The 20,818-nt window shown below is 31.5% G+C and overlaps 1 protein-coding gene across 1 annotated transcript in view; it reads left to right on the top strand.

Annotated features, from left to right (window-relative positions):
• Smp_034550 (putative alpha-actinin) overlaps positions 1-20,818 on the top strand; it is a gene marked incomplete at its 5' end in the record, with an annotated part of 40,671 nt that overhangs the window by 401 nt on the left and 19,452 nt on the right. Inside the window, 8 exons of the mRNA XM_018793591.1 lie at positions 23-109; positions 554-641; positions 3,469-3,547; positions 3,768-3,849; positions 7,023-7,108; positions 10,280-10,411; positions 13,297-13,539; positions 16,454-16,701. Coding sequence (XP_018648088.1) covers positions 23-109; positions 554-641; positions 3,469-3,547; positions 3,768-3,849; positions 7,023-7,108; positions 10,280-10,411; positions 13,297-13,539; positions 16,454-16,701 — 1,045 coding nt within the window. The remainder of the gene's footprint in view (positions 1-22; positions 110-553; positions 642-3,468; positions 3,548-3,767; positions 3,850-7,022; positions 7,109-10,279; positions 10,412-13,296; positions 13,540-16,453; positions 16,702-20,818) is intronic.

Genomic DNA, 20,818 nt, shown 5'->3' with positions numbered 1-20,818 from the left:
GTTTTACTGAGTTTTTTGATAGAAATCGTGGATGGGAATATCAAAATGACTCTTGGGATGATATGGACAATTATTTTACGATTTTGTATTCAAGATATTACCGTTGAAGGTAAGGATTTCACAATATGATCCACTTCATTGTTTATCTTTCTTTCAGTTATGTCATTCCAAGTGATTCATTTTTGTGTGCACCTATAGATAAGGTGTATTAGATCCAGGTTTCTTACATAAGATGCAATTAGCCATTAGGAATATGAAGGTTAGTCCGGGATCCCTCGGAAAGAACTCAAAAAATTGCTGGTTAGCTAAGCTATTACTCACTTGGTCTAACTCTGTATATTCTTTTAATTCTCAAAAATCCCTTTCTTCTTGGGTCATATATGACCCGAGTTTATATACTCCATTTCAATTAACATGAATATAAGAAGATTATTTGACTTGTTGAACTGTATGAATCTTTTTTTGTCGAACACGCACCATTTTTAGTGAGTTTTAGACTGATTCACATGAAGAAATAAATAAGACTTTTAACAAATTATTTTTGTCATTGTAGAAATGTCTGCGAAAGAAGGTCTTTTATTGTGGTGCCAGCGCAAGACTGCTCCCTATAAAAACGTGAACGTACAAAATTTTCACATGAGGTTAGTTTGTTCTTGAACGTTGTTATCTACGTTATTACCATTAGCTGAATGGTGGTTTCCCCTTATCTGATTTTGTTAAAATCAGACTTAGTTCAGAATATTTGTAAGTGATAGGTGCCTAATAAATGGTTTCGTAAGTACTGGTAATTACCTCGTTTAAATCCATTTAAAAATGGCAATTTAAAGATTATGGAGTATCTTATACTCTCGAGAAGAATCGAACATGAAGAAACATGTTTTGTGAATGATATTTTTGAAGAAAATAAAGTAAATGATGGTCTTTAGTTAGTTAACCAGATGCATTGTGAACTAGTACATATTGTAGACATTACCATCACAGTTAACAAGGAAAACATGATAAATCGGTCCAGAGTAATTCAGAGAATTTCTTTCAAATTGTCGTAATTTCAAGTTTATAAGAAAAACATCAAGGTCAAATGACCGATTCTTGCCCAACTATAAAACAAATTCAGTTTATACATGAGTGAGTCGTCTAATGGTTTAAAGTAGTCACTAGAAAACTCTCTACCCCTTTGTAGTTAATCCATGATCGTTTTTATCTCCATTTACTTATTGTTTATTCTCGTTATTAAATGAATTTAAGTGTAAATCAAAAATTTGGTTCCTCATATTTTATCACTGAAGAAAACTTCGGTTCAATTTCATCAATCCATGGCATTACGTTATAGGATTTCTAGATGGATTATGACTATGTGCGCATACCGTTATGTAATTTTTGAGCTATTGTTTAAAAGACACAAGATGGTTTTAAAATATAGTTTAAACATAGCAACTACTGCAGGTGGTTATTCTTTTTTGTCCATTTTGCTCAATTTAAAAGCTCTGAGGCTGTTCATTGACGAGTACCCAAATAGTGGTAATTTTTAAATACCTAATAAATAGCTATAACGGCTAGCTACCATTGTAAGCTAACTATGCTTTCAGGTTTGTAAACTTAGTTGTTTTAAGACTTGCTTTTGTGTTTTTAGAAGTTTTGATGATAAAAACACTTAGTGCCACGTCGTCCGCTATAAACACTCGTTTAGCTAGAAAACTACTGCTTATCTGGTAATCATAATAATCCATGGTAATCACACCATTTGGCTTCAGTATTTAGTCAGCCAGACATTGTGAATGTGACTTTCGCATCTCTCAATATGGTACAATTAATAATATTCTGAGTTGTTACTTGCTCTTAATTAAACTCAAGTAATAAAAAAATTGAAAATAAAACTGATTAGATTCTCCAAAACATTTTCCTGTTGTGAAGATAAAAAAAATAATAGAGGAGGCATTGACATCATCGCTTAATTCTGTTTCTTCATAGTTGACTGAATAAAACTTGGCACCCAAATGCTAGAAAAATACTTCTTTTCTACAACTATTGCAAAACCACTGTCTTAATTGGTGTAAATATTTTTTACCCCGTTAAAGTTTAAAAGCAGATGATTTTTGGATTTACTGGACTTTTTTCCAACTCTTATTTATGAATAAATAGACGAATACATAGTCAAAGTCAGTTTTGATAACTTATCTTATTGGCTCTGTGCAGCAAATCCATGACAGTTTCTAGAAATACTGTTGCCACACGACAGAGAAATAAATTATATCGGTGGAGAACTTTGTTTTCGTTATTATCCTAGCATTCTCATGGAGCTAAGACTTTGTTATGATTAGCAGTAATTGAATAATTGAATCTTTCTTGATACTAGATTTTCACCAATAAAGTTTTATACATTTCTTTTAGGCTCCCCTATGAATTTCAGATGTTTTAATCCAATGCTTGTTATAACGAGTTTGTTTATTCATAAGATAACTCATTCACCCAGACAAAGAAATCTACTAAACGTTCAGTAAAAACATCATTTTTAGAAGTGAATCGCTGTACTAGTTTATAGTTTCTGCTTTTTTGAGTAAGAGTTTTTCAGTCAGTCTCTCAAGAGTTCGTGCAAATTTTCGTATCAGTTTTAATTTATCTATTTAAGAATCTAGGTCGTTAACAGTGGTCAAGGTTTGCTCTCACTTACAGCTTTGTAACTGACGTACTACCTTACTAAAACGTGAAGTGAAAACTTACAAATTATAAACATGGTCAAAATATTGTTAAGGATTCTCAACCATTTGATCGGCTTTATTTATTAGCTGGGCTTAAGTAACTTAAATCACCCTCATGTGAGAAACCTTTTCATATTTGGACATTTCAACATTTTAAAAATTTGATTAGCATGTTTTACATACTACTAAGTAATGATCAAAGTCATTTTGTAATAGTCGATTTATCAGTTATGAAATTCAGCATTACATTTAGCTTCCCTACCAAGTTGTATCAATATAAACCTTGAGAAGGCAGATAATTTCTCTGATGCAGACCACAAAATTTAGTTTGTAGGCTACCCTTTTATTATCTAGCACATAACTTCAATGGTCTCATTTCGTGCAATCGAATCCATAAGAGTTGGTAAGTGTATACTGTTGTGAACTTTAAATTGGGATGAAAACACTGTTCAGTATTTCGCAATTTTCGCCAATCCCTCTGGTGGTTGATATCATTAATCACTAGAGACTATCGGAATAGCTCAATCCCACTAAATTACGCACTGAAATACATTGTTCTATTGAACAACGGTTTAATATTTTTATTCATTAATCTCATTAGTCTCGCGTGTATGATTCAGATATACTCTAGTTAATTATACTTTATATTGTCCACAGAAAAGAATGGTAGAAGAATAGTCAGAATTCAGCTAATAATTATATTCATTATCGAAAAAGACTGAATGGTTTTTTTGTTTTAACTTTTAAATGCATGAATGTATACATAATATAGTTGGAAAGATGGTTTGGCATTCTGTGCTCTAATACATCGTCATCGACCAGATCTGATTGACTATTCAAAGCTTTCAAAAGTAAGCTGTTAGCTTGTTAAAACCTGCATGCAAAAAACAACAATGCATGATTCTTTGACTTTTACCAACGAATGGAAGGGATTATTAATCATGAATTAATAGCGCATCCAAATTTCAGTGAACGAAATATTTTGTATATATGAATGTATTTCGTCATACAATTTGAAGAGATGTGCATTAGCTTGTGTTGTGACTAATGAATTACGTTTTTTTCTTCTAGGACAATCCGATACAGAATTTAAATTATGCTTTTGATGTAGCTGAAAAGCACTTGGATATCCCACGAATGTTGGATGCTGAAGGTTGGTGAACTTATAATGAATCGTTTAAATTCACTTGTTCATCACTGTTTATTGTATATGATGATGTTTTAGTCAAATTTTTGGACTGCCGGTCATTATATGCGTTTTTATCTCTTACGAAATATTTTGTAAAAGCAAATCACTAATGAAGTGCATGATTATCTTTATTACTGAATAGGGTTTTGGAGGTTGTTGAATTCCATGTTTAACACCACAAACTGATCTTAGTTAGATAGCCATAAGAGATCAGGGGTGGATCGGTTGAAGTTAAACATGTAAATTATTTAATGCCAACTCAGGGGTCCAAACAATAAGTACCCATAGTGAGACCACTGATGGGGTCTTGGCTGCCAACCACAGGATATTATCTATCCAGTGATTCAGAATCAAATAATTTAAAATTTTTGCTTTTATCCAATTGATCATATTATGTGATTACCGTCCAGTGTCATTAGTGGGGATCCGCCCAACTCTTGGCTTGATTAATCACACATATTACGGCTATTAACTAAATACCCAAGTATCCGTTTCAGGGCGAATCACTAATGGGCACTGGATTGTGTCTTATTAAAACGATTGTCCAGCTGATACCTGTGATAACAGAAATCTTGGAAATGAATAACTTATTGTAGACCAACTTATTGAAATGAATGACCCCTAAACTATTTTATTCAAAAATCTATATTCAAAGAATCACGAGATGATTGAAGTAGAATCGTTCGTTCTGCTATGTTTATGAGTCCTTAGAATTTCCACTTAGGTAAAATAATCTATTCGAATAAATAAACAGAAATAAGAAAAGATGGTTATAATTATTTGTTAGTTTCGATATTTATCATGAAGCTTATATTTGATCGGAGTGTTGGGAATCAAATCTTTTGACGAATCTATATAGTTCTGTTTTGACATTATGCTTAGTTTGTGAACGGTCCTAAGTTCGGTGGCAATTGAGAGATTTCTCATTTATTGATATCCTTGACACAATTACTTTTGACTAAACCCATAGATTTTTGTCTTTAATACCTTCGTTTTATTGTGCTACTGACGAAGTTGTATGCTTACTTCACGTAAGTACTGTAGAACAGCAGAAACTGTTTTAATATGAGAAACGGTATCTTATCCAATTTCAGTAGTAAAGATACAATCAGGTTCAATCCATGGTTGTAACATTTGATATCTTGGACAAATATCTTGAATTATTTTTAAAAATATCCATTTCATTCTATAAAGTTAAATTTCCCTTACCAATAAGTTGTTTACAACAAACAATGTTTCGTTACAATATTCAACATTTCATTGGACAGAATATTGAGTAAACAACTATAACAGACGTTTTCCATACATATGTTATGCCATCTGCGCAAAGCAAATCGGTAGTTTTAGTCTAAATAACTTGTTTAACATGTCTAACATCAATCGCAAAATCCATGATTTATTTTGTATTTTCGATAAGCGAGTTCCTTCTGTAGAGGTTGGGGTGGAGATTTTGCTCATTTGATTATAAACAATTTTACCAGTGTATCTTTTATTCTGTAGATAGATAGTGAGGCAACATTGACAGTCTGATGTGTACTGAGTCAATCGATAATACACAACCAGTACGAAAGAATATCAATGACTGCGAAGCACCAACATAGACTGATATATTTATTTAAAGATAAGCAATATACAAACGATGTTCGAACTCTCTGTCAGCGCCTTAACCACTGAGCCGGCATCAAATGTTATACATATCAAATATTAGCCCCAAATGCCCTGGTACTACTGAGAGTGGAGAGGGCCCGCCCTCTATCTCGAAATACTCTCACACGTCCACGCGTATACAGCCTCTGCCATGGAAGTCCTACTCACTGCCTTCTCGTGGCGGGGGTGTTGTTCATAGAATTGAAAGGACGAAAATCGAATGTCCGGCGCTTTAACCGGGTTGGTGTACACCGAAAGTTCACCTAGGAGAGTTGGAAAACCATGATTCCAAACCGATGGTGCACATGGGCTCCAGTATTCTGAGGGAATAAATGGCGTATGGATCAATCGTTGGTCACCGGCTACCATGGGAATGCATATCCTAACGTTGCCCAACTGCCTAGTGGATTAGGCCTTTGGGTCAAAGGCTCTGGATGTGTCCCCCTAAGGAAACCACCTGCTTCGGTCTGAGCAGTCGTGCAGTATCATAGCCCTCACACAACTAAATGAAATGACAATTTTTTGTGTGACGCACATATATCTGGTGCCCCCTTGTACCAATATTTATGCGTTCAAATAAACAAATAAATGAATCAACCAATTCACGATATTGTAAGACGATCTTTTATTGCCTGTGATGAAGAACTGTCTCAGTGGTCTAGAGGTAAGGCGCTCGCCGCAAGACCCCAAAATCCTGAATTCGATCGCTGATGGGTTGTAGATGCGCACTACTGAGATATCCCATGCTATGTCGAAATAACTGTCCAGTACTTTCTGGTTTCCAACGCTCGTTTAACTAAGGTCAATACTCGGTGTAAACTACAGAATTAAAAAATCTCTGTAACCCTTCTATACTAATACAAGTGACGACTGATATTTGCCCCTCATTACATCTATTCATAATATTATTTGCAAGAATTTAATTATACTAATTTCTAATTATTGTTACTGGACTGTAAGGCATGAATAAGTGGATTATACTGGCGGGATTCAATCATTCGCTCAGTTAGTCTTTTCATTATATCAACATAACTACGGGATAATTTTAAATTTCAATGTTTCTTTTGAAGAATTCTCTCTTTTCTATGTACACATCAGTTTCATTACCTTACTGTTGTAAAATGTGGTTTCATGATTTTATAATAAATAGTAAACATATTTCAGCTTGTTAAAATTAATAAGTTCGATGTTGATGAACATATGATACGCAGTCATACAATATGGCTGATTGATTATTCCCAGTCGAACTGATAATGGGATTTTTCATAACAAAATAACACACAAAACAGTTATCACAAGAATAAACACTATTAAAAGTCACTCAACGAATAAATTATTGGAACCATAGGTCAAACACTCTCCAATGGAATCGATACCTAAGTATCCGATTTAATCCTTCCCCGTCGAATCACCTGGATAAAATGTTTTCTCAATATTTCTCTTTTAGATTACCACCGGCCACTTAGATTATTCTTTTGCTTTTTTTCTAGATATGGTAAATACAGTGAGACCAGATGAAAGGTCTGTTATGACTTACGTTTCAGCTTACTATCATGCATTTGCAGGTGCACAAAAGGTAAGTATAGATGCATACTCTATGTAAGTACACACAGTATACAAATATATCATGAAATGTATATCAAACTATGAATGTATTGATAGAATTACAGATTAGAAATGAGAAATAAACCACATCACGAAGCTGTGTACCGAACTGGTAATTCGTAATTCCAACTTCATTAACTATAAACGCGACTACTTCTATCCTGTTCCTTACAGTTAGATAATTGGAGAGAGAAGTTCAAGCTTGTCTGGAAGCTTAACTGATAGAGACCTAAAAAGAACTAATTTATATTTAGGTTTATTTCATTCTACAGTAATTGCATTTGGTGACCATTTGCAAACGAATTTGGCAAACTGAATGTATAATTCTTGAATGGAATTCACAGTAGATTGATTAGTTTAAATGAAAGCACTTTAAAGGTCAAATGACTGAAAATCACTTAAAATCGGTATGAGAATTCTAAGATTGGTTTCTTCCTCATACTTTATATTCGAAAATCTTGCATTTCCAACAATTCGATAGAGAGTTTTTATGGATCATATTATGGAGACAGTTTTTGTTATGGAATGACGTCAGCTAGAACAACAAGGAGCGATAAATAGGTATTTTGTCTGAGCACGCTACTGCTAAGCACCGCGCACTCACCTTCCATGGACCAAACTGAAAGTTCTCAGATATTGGTCGTTACTAAGATATTCTAAGCTAAGATGACATAATCGTCCATTGCTTTCCATCTTTGGATGAATCTCCGGCTCGTCCCAGTTCATGATACAAGTTATACGAATATGAAACTAGTTCTTTAAAACTATCTATTTAGTAAACGATTCTTCAATCTTCCCTCCTTATTGCTTCAAATATTTGGTCATAAGTATTCGAGCAATCACATTCTTGTAGTCTACATATCCTCAGTATATAAAGTTTAAAACTATATCTGAAAAGAATAAACGATTTTAATTCTGATGTTAACAAGAACGACTATTATTATATTTGCATAATTTGGATTAAAAGAAACTCTTTCCCGTTGTTATGAACAAAACCTTCAAGTAAACTTTTCGTTGGTGACCTGATTCTTCCTAATGACTATGGATCTTATTGTTATTTACCAACTTAAGTAAAACGTTCTGGGTTTTCAACCACGTCATGACCCACTCTCATAGTTATATATATTCAACCATGGACGGTGATAACAGAGCGTCCAAAAAAATGGAACATTAATTACTAAATGGAATATCGAATAAATACTTATACACAAATTTAGATAAAGAGAACTATAAAAATATTTACACAAACATGTTTCCATATCCATTATCTGATTACTAATTTGCTGAATAAGAATGATTAGTTATATGGTTCATAAAATTAGGTTAGGTAAAATTAGTCACGCCTTATGAACATTTATTTTCAATACTTTTGGTTAACATTCAAACAGAACAGTTAAAATAATAACGACAAAAGTATTTGGTAGTTATTGACTGCGTGAATTTAGAATGCTAGTATTTTATATAGTTCGTCGACCGTAAATAATATGAAACGAATTTTATCATACAATTTACATCAGTACCACCAGAGGAATTCGACATAATGTAAAGCAAAATATTTGCTGAAATAATAATCATAATATCAGTGATAATAAAAAGCAAACAAACAAATACCTACCCCTACCACCTAAGCTGATCATAGTCTACATTTTCGATAATCAACTTACTACCCCTGGGTATTATTCTGTATTTAACCGTATCAACCCTTAGTTAATTGTTGCATTATATGCAAGCAATACCTTGAAGACACCTTTAATAATAGAGACCTCTCTTTAAAGGTTAATATTTTGCAATCATGATAAAAAGTCCAGAACAAAATATTATCCATTATGGTTACTCATTTGGTCGGAAAGCAAGCATTTAGCTTGTCGCAAAGAAGAAGCACAAGTATATGATTCATTTACAATTGATAAAAAATCAGTAGCATTCAAAATATCCTTTTGGTATTACGATTAGTATTGCCTTTCATTTTTAGGTTATTTTGTTACCTCTGCTTTCTCTGTATCTAATCTAATCTAACCAACTGCCTACTCATTTATGTGAAATTGTTTCATCATGAAGATAATAGCGATCTTTTAAAAAGCATATATAAATTCAAAGTATTGGCTTGTAGGTTTTTGGAATATTAACCCTTATAGGGTCACATTATTTTCTGTCTTTCTCTCAGTACGTATACAAAATACATGTAAATGACAATGTTATATACCAGAATAAATCATATGTATCAACAGTTTGACTTTATTGATTTTTGTGATTTCTATCATTTTGTGTTAACATTAACATTTATGTTAACAGAATGTCAGTATAACCATATAGGTGTTTTTCTGTCCTAAGATAATGGGTATAAAATCAGTTTGATTCATCTATTATAAACTAGTAACCGAACAATATCTTCCAAATTTTCAAATTGTTTTTCATTGCTTGACTCCACAGATTTATATTAGAATTTTTTTTCATGACTTTATTACAATAATTAATTTTAAGAATGATCTAGAATTATGTTAAGACATTGATGAGAAAATTTGTATTTCCAAATTGTTTTCGAAGTCGCGAATGATTTCAGGAAATAATGTTCTCAAAAATGCTCGTATATCATTACTTTTCTTCTTTCAAGTTAAACTGAACTAACAACTTATTATAACAGACAGATAGAATGGGCTAGAACCTCAAGTAATTGTACATTTGTTTAGTTGCCGTAGTTTGCAACAAGTTAAAAATAAATGAAGAAAAAGGTTTAAAGTAGCCAGCTGAAAACTCTAGACCTAGGTTTTACGTTAGCTAGAACTGGACAGCAGAGTTCATCAGCGACTTTCAGGGAACTTACGCCTTATGTGAGATGCGAACCCTCATTATTCATCTTTACATCCTGAGACTATTTCACTGAACTACTCCATAACACCTTAGACTGTGAGGGTTTAAATCCTACAGATAATATCAGTCCCCTTAAAACTCCAGGTAAACCACACTGACAAACGTCAACTATTACGAAATTTATGTCTTCCTGACTACTTTCAAACACTTGATATTTCAACATAGAGCATGTGACATATATATAAATATATATAAATATATATATATATATATATATATATATATATATATACTTTCTAGTCATTTTTGCTAATACATTCATTTATTTATTTAGGCTGAGTCAGCAGCCAATCGAATTACGAAAGTTTTAAAAAGTAATCAAGACAATGAGAAATTAATGCGAGAATATGAACAACTTGCATCTGATTTATTGGCTTGGATTGAACAACAAATACCATTTTTAAAAGTAAATTATATCTATATATTCTTTTCAAACTGATAGTATTTTAAGAGGTTTTAAGGTAATATGAGTATATCAATAGAATGAACAAGTGTTACATAATTTTTTAATTAACTACAGTCTGTCGACGTTATTTGAGTATAAGATAGGATTCAAATTTGAAATTATTTACTTAATTAGTAATAGTAATATTAGTAATATACTCATTTCTAAAGATTGATGAGATGTTCTGCTCTTTGTCTATTTGAACACCTATTTTAATTTGCAGTTATTTACTAGTCATGATAAATGACAAGTTTGAAACATCGAAAAGATATTAAGTTGATCTTATTCCAATGTTATTTAATCTCAAAAATTGAGTATTTCTAACATGATCCAACCACCGGTTAGTTGTTCCTATTGAAACACATTAACAGCAAATGTATGTTATCAGAAATATATAAGTATGCCTATTTGTTATTCTATAACAAAGCTTTAATAATTTCTTACTTGTACTGTATTACTTAGTTTTCCTAATACAAAATAATGACAAAAGTAAAATCAATTTGCGAAGCATTCAAATATGTCCATATTAATACACAGATTCAGTTTTCAAAAAAATCATAAACCGTTAATCTCAGCCTTGCAAGAAAATGTTAAGAATCAAGAATCAGAAATCTTGGAATGATATAGTCTTAAACAGATAACACTAGTCCAGATATATTCAGTCATAAATTATTTTTGATTTGAACACTTTACTACTTTTTATCAATTTTTTCGATCATATTTCTATATATTTATTAATTATATGAACAGTTGTTCCCACTACCATCAGTTCCCTAATTAATAATTATTATTATCATTACAAGAACAATGACGTAAAAAGTCATTTCAAAAGACCAAAAACAATACTGCACATATTGCTGAAAGCTAAAAATCATGTTGATAAGTTAAAAGTTATTTACAAATTATGCAAGTAATTCACATATCCATGTACATGTAAAGTTAACATAACTTGATTACTGATAAGTACAATCTGAAGTGAAATCGGTATTTCGCGTTGTTGTTTACTTTTATATCTTTTGTTCTGTTGTCTTCTGTGGATTAACTAGTTATGAATATCAAAATGGTTAATACAATATATATATATATATATATATATATATATATATATGTCAAAAGAACGGAAGGAGAGGGTAAATTTAGATCATGTGAGAGTGACTGAACACAACTTTAAATGGATATAAAAACAAATGAATTCCAATAAATACCTTCCTCCGCTGATAAGCATTTAGGTGAGGTCACCCATCAAGGTTCACATCAAACCAGCCTCATTGAAGTGTTATCTATACAAAGATTTAAACCCACTTAAATTGTTCAAAAAACAGTTTGTTCTTACCTTGAACTTTCCTTTATAACATCGATTTGTTATTTTTTGGAGCGTTGCGATTCACATTACTTTCCTCATTATCTTCCGATATGCCTAGTTTGACCTTTCACTTGTCATATGAAAATGGTTTGACAAGTAAAGGTGTGGTGATGTTGATCGAAATATACCGCGCTGATAGATCACATCGTTTTGATGGAAATTTGTCTTCTCATTTCATTATCTAAATATACACATGTTAGATGGTGTAGTACATAAAAATTTACATGCATTCTTGATTTTTAATCCTCTTATCAAAAATCAATTTCATTCACAATATTAATAACCTACATACTAATTATGTTCTATTGAGTATACTTTCGACTGAAAACCTCATACATAGCCAGCAGAGTGAAATGCTATTAACCACTGAAGGTGAACTGCTAGATACTCGAGGTTTTCGCCATCAAACAATTGGTTTCCTTCCTCTTATGAATTTTTAACCTCAGTGTAGACTACTTTAATTTGTTTTGCTTAAAGTATTGTATGGTTTATGCAGTGGTTCTTATAAAGCATCTATCGGGTATGACGTGACCTCAATCTTTATATATTGTATTAATCAGGTATCTAATTTAGCGGTATTATAATCTCCATCACCTGCCTTATTGTCGTATTATAGTAGTGTATCGTTTCAAACAAAAAATAATCGTTACCACTATCCCATTAAATAACAAAAAAATTACAATCACTACAAAAAACCAGTATATGGTGTTCTATTCTTTCTTAATTACCAAGCGATTGAAAAGAGTTGTTGTTTTTTAGCACGAAAAGAATTTAAAACATCAGTTAATTAACAGCAAAGATGAATGTTGGCTAGCAATGGAATCCACCATCCATCCTTGCTTATAATACTTGTGACTTAAGGCAATATAGAGGCAATGCGCACAGTATGCACATATGCTAATAAGAATCTGATCAATTGCAGTCCTAAAACATCAATAGGAAAATTCACGTAAACAATACCAAGTCAATCAGTTAATTAGATACAAATAAATTTTATCAGAAATTCCTGTCTGAACCATTTGTAAATAAAAGAATATTTTTCAGTGAAATGAATTTTTATTTCGATCTATACTAATTATTTTTCATATAAGAAACTTTATAAACTTTGTTCCACTGGAAATAAAAATTATTTTTCCATCCTTCCTCTTCAGAGAAAAAGTAAGCAAACGAATAAAGCTATTTATGCCATATGATGGAAAAAAACGATTTATGTTAATTAGGGATTTGATACATTTTTTGTACTACAATAGATGCAACACGTTTTCTTTATTACCGATTTCGCTTTTATAAATCATACATTTGAATGTCAGTTGACTAAGTTCTTTTTTTTTCTAATACATAGTTAATGTAGGGATGTAGCTGTACATATTGTTTAACTGGCACATGTTATTTTATTAAATATTTGTATAAAGTGAAACGATCTTGTTCTGGGCAATATTCAATTGTTCTTTAGTGTTTGTGTCTTGATTCTTTGATCATTTAGGATAGAACAACTGATGGAACCATATCTGGAGCTCGTTCAAAACTGGATCATTATAGAGGTTATCGAGGATTTGAAAAGCCTCCCAGATTAGATGAAAAAACATTGCTAGAAAATACATATAATACACTTCAAACACGATTACGACTGGCAAATCGTCCATCTTTTCTTCCAACTGAAGGACATATGATCGAAGATATTGATTCAGCATGGCGTCAGTTAGAAAACTACGAGAAAGGTTTTGAAGTAAGCGAATGGAGATGTTAACTATTTCAATTTTCCATTCTTTTGTGAGCTTTTTCAAAACCACAAATCTGACACCAAAAATTTACATAAGCATTTTTGAGATCATTGATATTTATCAATATAATTATTTGCTTAATTCAGTTTGGTGTGAATAAAGAACCATAATGTTTGTATTCTGATGTCAGGTCTATCGTTGAGGTCCCTTAATGGTCTATGACAAATTGTTCTAACCAGTTGGTTGGGCTAACGAATGATATGCGTCGAAAACAAAATTTAATGGATTTTTCGGATTGTGATTCTGAGATGTAATTTCTATTATTTTGAATTCTTGTATTTTAATCCCGTTTTTTAAATAAATTCGAAAGGAAAATAGACGGTTTTAAAACATGCTCACCTTTAAAGACCCATTTGACTTCATAATTCATCGATCCCCGATTTATGAGTCTTTGGTGAATTTCATGTATACTCTTAGACTTTTAATACAAATGCTAGTAAAAATCAAGTACGAAATGTTATTGGAAATATTATATCTTAGACGAGCGCATCGGCAAGCAAACTGAGAGTATATATATACAAATGCAGCAGAGAAATAAGCACATCAATGAATCAACCGAGAAACCTTGTAACTCAGTTTGTATAGACAAACAAGATAAAAGGCAAGTAACTGGAGAGACATATACGCGCTAAAGCGCACACATATTTAGAAATGTACAATACAGTTATTGGGGTTAGCGAAAACAGATTATGAAAGTGTACAAAATAACTAAAAGGATAAAAAAAGATTCATCTGTCACATTCTTGTCTCTTATTACTTTAACAATGTTCAAATATATAGGTAAATAATCTTTGTCAATGCACAGTTATAGATTCCAACCAAGTTAGGGAGTCAATTATTAACGTTGTTACTTAATGTCATTGCTTTTACCAGAGTAAATATCTTCACTTTGATTTTGCTTAGCACGTGTTAGACTCACCGAAGGACTTAGTTATCGAAAGAAGTACGAACCAATCAATCTATGACATCTTCCAATAACTTGCAAAATCCACTGAAAATAAGTCAATCAACTTTGACCTGACTTTTAAAGACGTCCTCATAAACACTGATTTACTTTAATTCCTTTCAATGTCTTGATGTTTGTTAGTTCATTGTGACTAATAGTTCTTACACTTGTTGCAGTTAGTCTATTGTGTGCCGAAATTCACATTGCTCACTACGTGCTACTAAACTGAAAATAAATTTAAATTCTGCTCCACTTAATCATTGTCATCGACAGAAATTCTGAATTTCAACACGACAATCCGTAGAGTGTAACTTGAAGTTTACAAACAAATGAAACAGTCTAAGTAGCATTTCCAAGAATATTCTATTTCCTCAACAAATTCCAACGTTATTTCACGTGTTTATTGATTGGTACTTGATTACTTTAATCTGACAAAAGTGACTCAACATTAAGTTCGTATGGAGCATTAGGCTCAAACCCAAACGACACGACTTTAGGTTTCCAGCAAATGTTAACCCCACGCATGGCATAACTTTCAGAAACTTTAAGCTTTCAGGTAACCTGCCGATTGCTTTTAAACATCTGATATTCAAATATTTAGTCTCTTATCCCATATTTTTTATGAAATTTAAATGTGTTAGTGTTTTGGAGTATAGTATGGATACATAATACAACTTAAAATGTTCCATCATATTTCATCCATCCATGAAAATGAAGCTTAACTACTATTCTGCATAGCCATTTTTCATTTATTTTGTACATTTTTCGATGTTGTTTATTCCCTGTGATATTTGTCTGACTTACCAATGTCACTGGCCTTCTGGTCACTTTTTGGCTAGTTTCAGTAATATTTTCTTTTCATAACGGAAAAACTGTTGGTTTTAGACCACAATTTTTTCAAATCCAGTGGAACAGCGAAAAGACATTTTGATTCATAATGTAGGACTGTTTATTTGTAAAAAATGATCTTGGAGTGCTTTTTTCTTCCTTAAATTAATTTATATTCTCAGTCTTCTTATTTTAAATAAACATATAGATATTATCGGTGAACAAAACACATAGTCCATCCAACCTTGGTTTATAAGAAATATTAGTAAGCAAGTATGCTAGGCTTTATGTTACCAGTGTTTAAAAATACTATATTCTGTATAGATGTACCATGTCGACTGATAAAGAAAAGATTGATTGCCATGCACTGGAAGTGATAAATATTTCTGTAACTTAACATCTAGGCACATTTAATGTGTTTGTGTTTTTGTTGTTTTTTAGTGCCAGAGTCATCTAACATTTAGATACGCTGAAGGCAGTGTCGGGTGAATATTTGTAATTTTCTATAAGGTTTAATCCCAAATGATGTTGAATGTGCTCACCATTAAACAGACTCGAATTGTACAGAATTTCGATAATTCATCAGCTATTGTTAGAGTATGGTAGAAATTACCATATAATTGTGAAAAATTGACATGACAACTAGATAACAGGTTTGTAATAAGGTTGGTTAGTGAATTACACTTGACTATTCAAAACGATCGTTTGTACATGAAGTGTTTTTGAGTTATTTTAATTTCTCATGATTTATTGTCCAATATAAAATTCATAGCCTTACACTAATGGAGATCATTCTTGTTTTTCGTATTTTCATTAGTTATACAACATTAGGTCATTTCGAAAATAGTATTCAGTTTATGATGAAATGGTGTAAGCACTTTGTAAGATCGAGCACAACTAAAAACCAGACAGCTCTGATTATCGGTTTGATCCTGTGTAGAGTTATACATACGAATTGATTTACAAAAACCCTTTACTCTTTTTAATATAATATGTTTTTTTCATTGATATCAATAAAAAGTATATGTTATTGAATCTATTATTTTTAGACTTGATTGAAATGGTATTTATTATTTATGTTACAGGATTGGTTAGTTGCTGAAATTAAACGACTTGAGCAAATTGAATATTTAGCTAAAAAATTCCGTTTAAAATGTTTAACTCATGAAGCATGGGCTGATGGAAAAGCAAATGCACTTTCATTGGAAGACTATGAAGGGGCTAGTTTATCAACCTTGCGTGCTTTAGCACAAAAACATGCTTCATTTGAAGGGGATTTGGGTGCTCATCAAAATCGAGTGGAACGTATTGTGGCTATAGCTGAAGAACTGAAGTAAGTATGAGTCATTTTAATAGGTTTTCGATAGAATTTCGTTTTATTAGAAACCTTTATCAACAATATATTTTTACACTATAATATGCTCTATTGTATGTAATACAATTCCTAGCTTCAGATAACAGAGCGTCGTATATCAATCTGTGAAGTAATATGAGTCACTTTCGTCCTGGTTTAGTCACTAAATGCCACCAAATAATATTTCAATTTAATGCCTGACGACATCATGAGGTTAGTATAAAAAACCTTATGTCAATATAATTACCCACTTTAATTCATTAACATGGTTCATGATATGATACGATATCATGGTTAGTATCAAAATCACATAACTTATCCCAGAAACAATATACAATGTCAAATTCTAAAATATTATTCAACCCAACATAATGATTTGATATTAGAGTTTAGCTTAAAATACATTTATCCCCATCATATTTCTTTGTTTTTCGCTTAAACAAGACGCTATCGAAGATTAATAACATTCACCTAAATAATTCGGTCATATTTAGATCTTCAAGAAATAGAATTTGGTCAGAAACCTTAAACAACTAAACAGTTCATCCCAACTTGAACTTATTATAAAAAACAGACTTTTAATTTATGAAGAATGGATTATTAGAGATATTATCATACCATCCACCCTCCTAAACCGACATAAACGAGGGACTCTTCTGAAACCAAACTAGTTGATCCAACTCGGAAATGCAAACCACTGAAGCCGAAGTCCAGTGGTTTAAATGTAATATTTTCCACAACATCTGAATGTTATGAGTTTGGTTGGGTCTAGGATTTCGATTATGGACTACCAAATAACAAGTAAACAGTTATCTAACGCTACCGGATATTCAGTGATTTTCCATTTGGTATCGGTTTCTGTTAAATCTCGATAAAAAACTATTATATATTGGAAGTATTCATTTGGTCTACTGTAAATTCTATTTACAAATAATTGAGGGACTTCTAAGACAAACAAAACGAATTTGAAATCAAACAAACCAGATGTCTGACATGAAAAACGCGTCAACATTAATAATTGACACGTGAATAGGAGACAGAGAATATGGCCCCTGCAAGAAAGCTTTATGTTCTGGACCGAAGCTGAAAATTGGGAAAGAACAATTTTGTTTATGTAATAAAATGAAATGATTTTGAAATACATAACTTTATCACAGCAAAAACGATAACAGCTAAACAAATAATAACAAAAGTAACTAAGAGGATATGAATTAGAAGAATGTCATTGAGGTTATTCTTTGAAGAAAGCATTGAGATATAATCATAAAAACCTGGATAATTTGAACTCTTTTAAGCAAATTGTTACTCAAATCATCTTCAAAATGAACTGATTGATGTATGGGCGAGAATGATAATAATTGGTTGTCTGCTTGCTCAGACATGTAGATAGTGTGACAGGTGTTAGATGTGATATATATTGCCCTATCCTTATTACTTATTATTATTGATTGATTGTTCTTTGTTGTTGGATTGTGTCGGGTTTGGGTGTGGAAATATATTTGCGTTCTAGTGAGGCTAATCACGTGTTCTTGATCTGAGTCGTGTCAAAGTCCCGTAGAACAGTCACTGAGAGGGAATCTAATGTAGATATTCGTCTAAGGTAAATTAACGTCACATTCGCGTGTAAGAAGTAAAAGGACCGTTATAACAAAAAAACCTTAGCGTTATAATACTAATCTGCACACATTATTATTGTGTTTTTAACCTGTTTCAGTTTCTTTAATTTATTTACAAAATAAACCTCCAACTATATCATTATTCTGCTCAGCTGGATATGTTAACCATATCTTTGCTTGTTGAATAGAACACTAAATTTAGAAATCCATTGTTAGTTGAGTTACAACGGCATTCCCTATCTCAGTGATTAAACTAACATTCTCATTGATAGGCTTCTGTGATAATGCATTTCGACAATGTACAAAATAGTTATTTAGTAAGAGTGGAGAAAGGTTCTAGTACGCAACAATTTATCACAAAGTGTACCAATCACATTTTAGCCTTTCACAAGCGTTAGATACGTTAGATGGCGTCGATAAGCTGGAATTGAAGCGATTGTATGTTCCTTGCAAGTCGAAATAGGAATTAACTGATTGCCCCATTTTTAATTAATCATCTCTAGTAGACGAATAGCAATAATACTAAAGGTCTCTTATTTAAATTCTTTGTAAAATCACATTTTAATCAATGCATATTGTTGTAATGGTCCCTTAAGATATTTCTTGTCTTCAGCTCATTCCTATTTCATTTATGTCAAGTGGAGTGAAGTGTCATGGTTAGAGAGTTCTAGACAAGAATGAATACAAGATAAAAAATGATATTTATGAATAAATGCATAAAATTTCGAATGCTAAGGAGACTGTTGTCACAGTTATTATTACTCGTATATTTAAAAACAACATTTCCATCAGGTTATTGATATTCTTCTGTTTCTCCCTTATTGAAACGCGTACTTGAGAAAGGTTTTATCAGAGTATAAAATTTGTGGCTAGTAAACAGTTGTTTTGATAGAGTTTAAAGATACCTAGCAGTTCTTGTTTTATACTAGCTAAAAAGGTTTAACTTAAATTACATATAAAAGCAAGGTAATATTCATACAATTGATAGAAGTATAACAGGTTATAGTTTTTTCTAACTACTAACCCATTATATTTTGCAAATACGTAACTTTACTCTTTTTTTTGTATCAACACAAACATTATGTTGTCAAAACAAAAAATACAAAATGTTAACTCGAATAGAATAAATATACACTAAATATTGAGTTACTTAACAAACCGTTTATTGATTAGTACGAACAAAGACGTTCTGTTATTTAATATAAATAGCAATGTAAATATTACGCAATAACAATTTCGTCCACCTAGAATAGAGCTACGATGTTTTGAGTAATGAATAACAACACCTGACCCATTTCTCAAGTCAAAATAAGTCTATCAGGTTTCGAACCTGTAACCTAATACTCTTAACCAACAAACCTTCAATTCATTAACTTCTCATAACTGGTATGTACATTGTATACATGTATAGCATGCCATTATAGTTTACTGGTGAATTTCCCAATTAATTTAACATAAACTTCAAAGTGTATATGATACACAATAAAATGTAATGAAATTAAGATGAGTTGATTTCACTAACAAGCAAAAAACAGTAAAAAAAATTCGATAAATTTTTCAATACTGTGTTGTTATGATTTTACGGAAAGTTTATAAATTTTAATTACGTTCATGTGTTAAAACAGGATAGTCACTGGTTGTACTTTTTGTTTTTTTTCCTTGAAGTGTAAATAATTTATTCATTCACAATAAATCACACAATTCATCTGTGTAAGTTTACTGACGGAAAACTCACATTCATTTTTTTTCCTTTTTCAGTACACATTAAACAGAGGGGTTGTTGGTATTTTAATATTATTAGTTAAATCATTCATATATTCATAAATATGAAATAATGGTGATATTTAGTGAATATCATATGATTTCAATGAATTCTTTGTAATGTACTGCACTTTTTTAGTTTAGTTAGTTGAAGAAATATTTGTGTATTTTATAATGGAAGAGGAAATATGACAAAATATGTCTTGGTATTTTACTCCTTGGAAACTGTACATTATTTGATAGTTTGTGAAATATAATTTATTTTTCAGTAAAATACATAGACCTCTAAAAGATTATCGTTAAAATAATACTTATACATTTGTAACCCGTTGATATCAATGGTCCTCACACAAACATTATAGTTCAAGGTTCATCCTTGGTTTAATATTTTGCTGCCATATACGTTATGGTGAATACAAACATAGATTATTCTCAACAGTGACTAGATAACCTTTAGATTCAACACGTTACATATATATACATAAGGTTATTTATTACCTTTTACTTTTTGGCATTTCATATTATCAGGGCACTTGTTGTTAATCGACTTTTTTTAGGATTTATGCATTGTAATAAGAATTAAATCTACATTGTATAACGTAAACCCATAAACAAGTTACAAGAATGGAGTATTAGTTGGACTGGTTTAAAAGTTTCCACTTTTGTTTATAATATTATGCATGTTTAGTTAGCTAGACTGAATTGTATAACCAGGTGTT

This window comes from Schistosoma mansoni, chromosome 1 (genome assembly GCF_000237925.1).
Source record: "Schistosoma mansoni strain Puerto Rico chromosome 1, complete genome".
NCBI lineage: Eukaryota > Metazoa > Platyhelminthes > Trematoda > Strigeidida > Schistosomatidae > Schistosoma > Schistosoma mansoni.
Note: the sequence above shows the minus strand (reverse complement) of the source record. Positions and strands in the feature narration are given on the sequence as shown.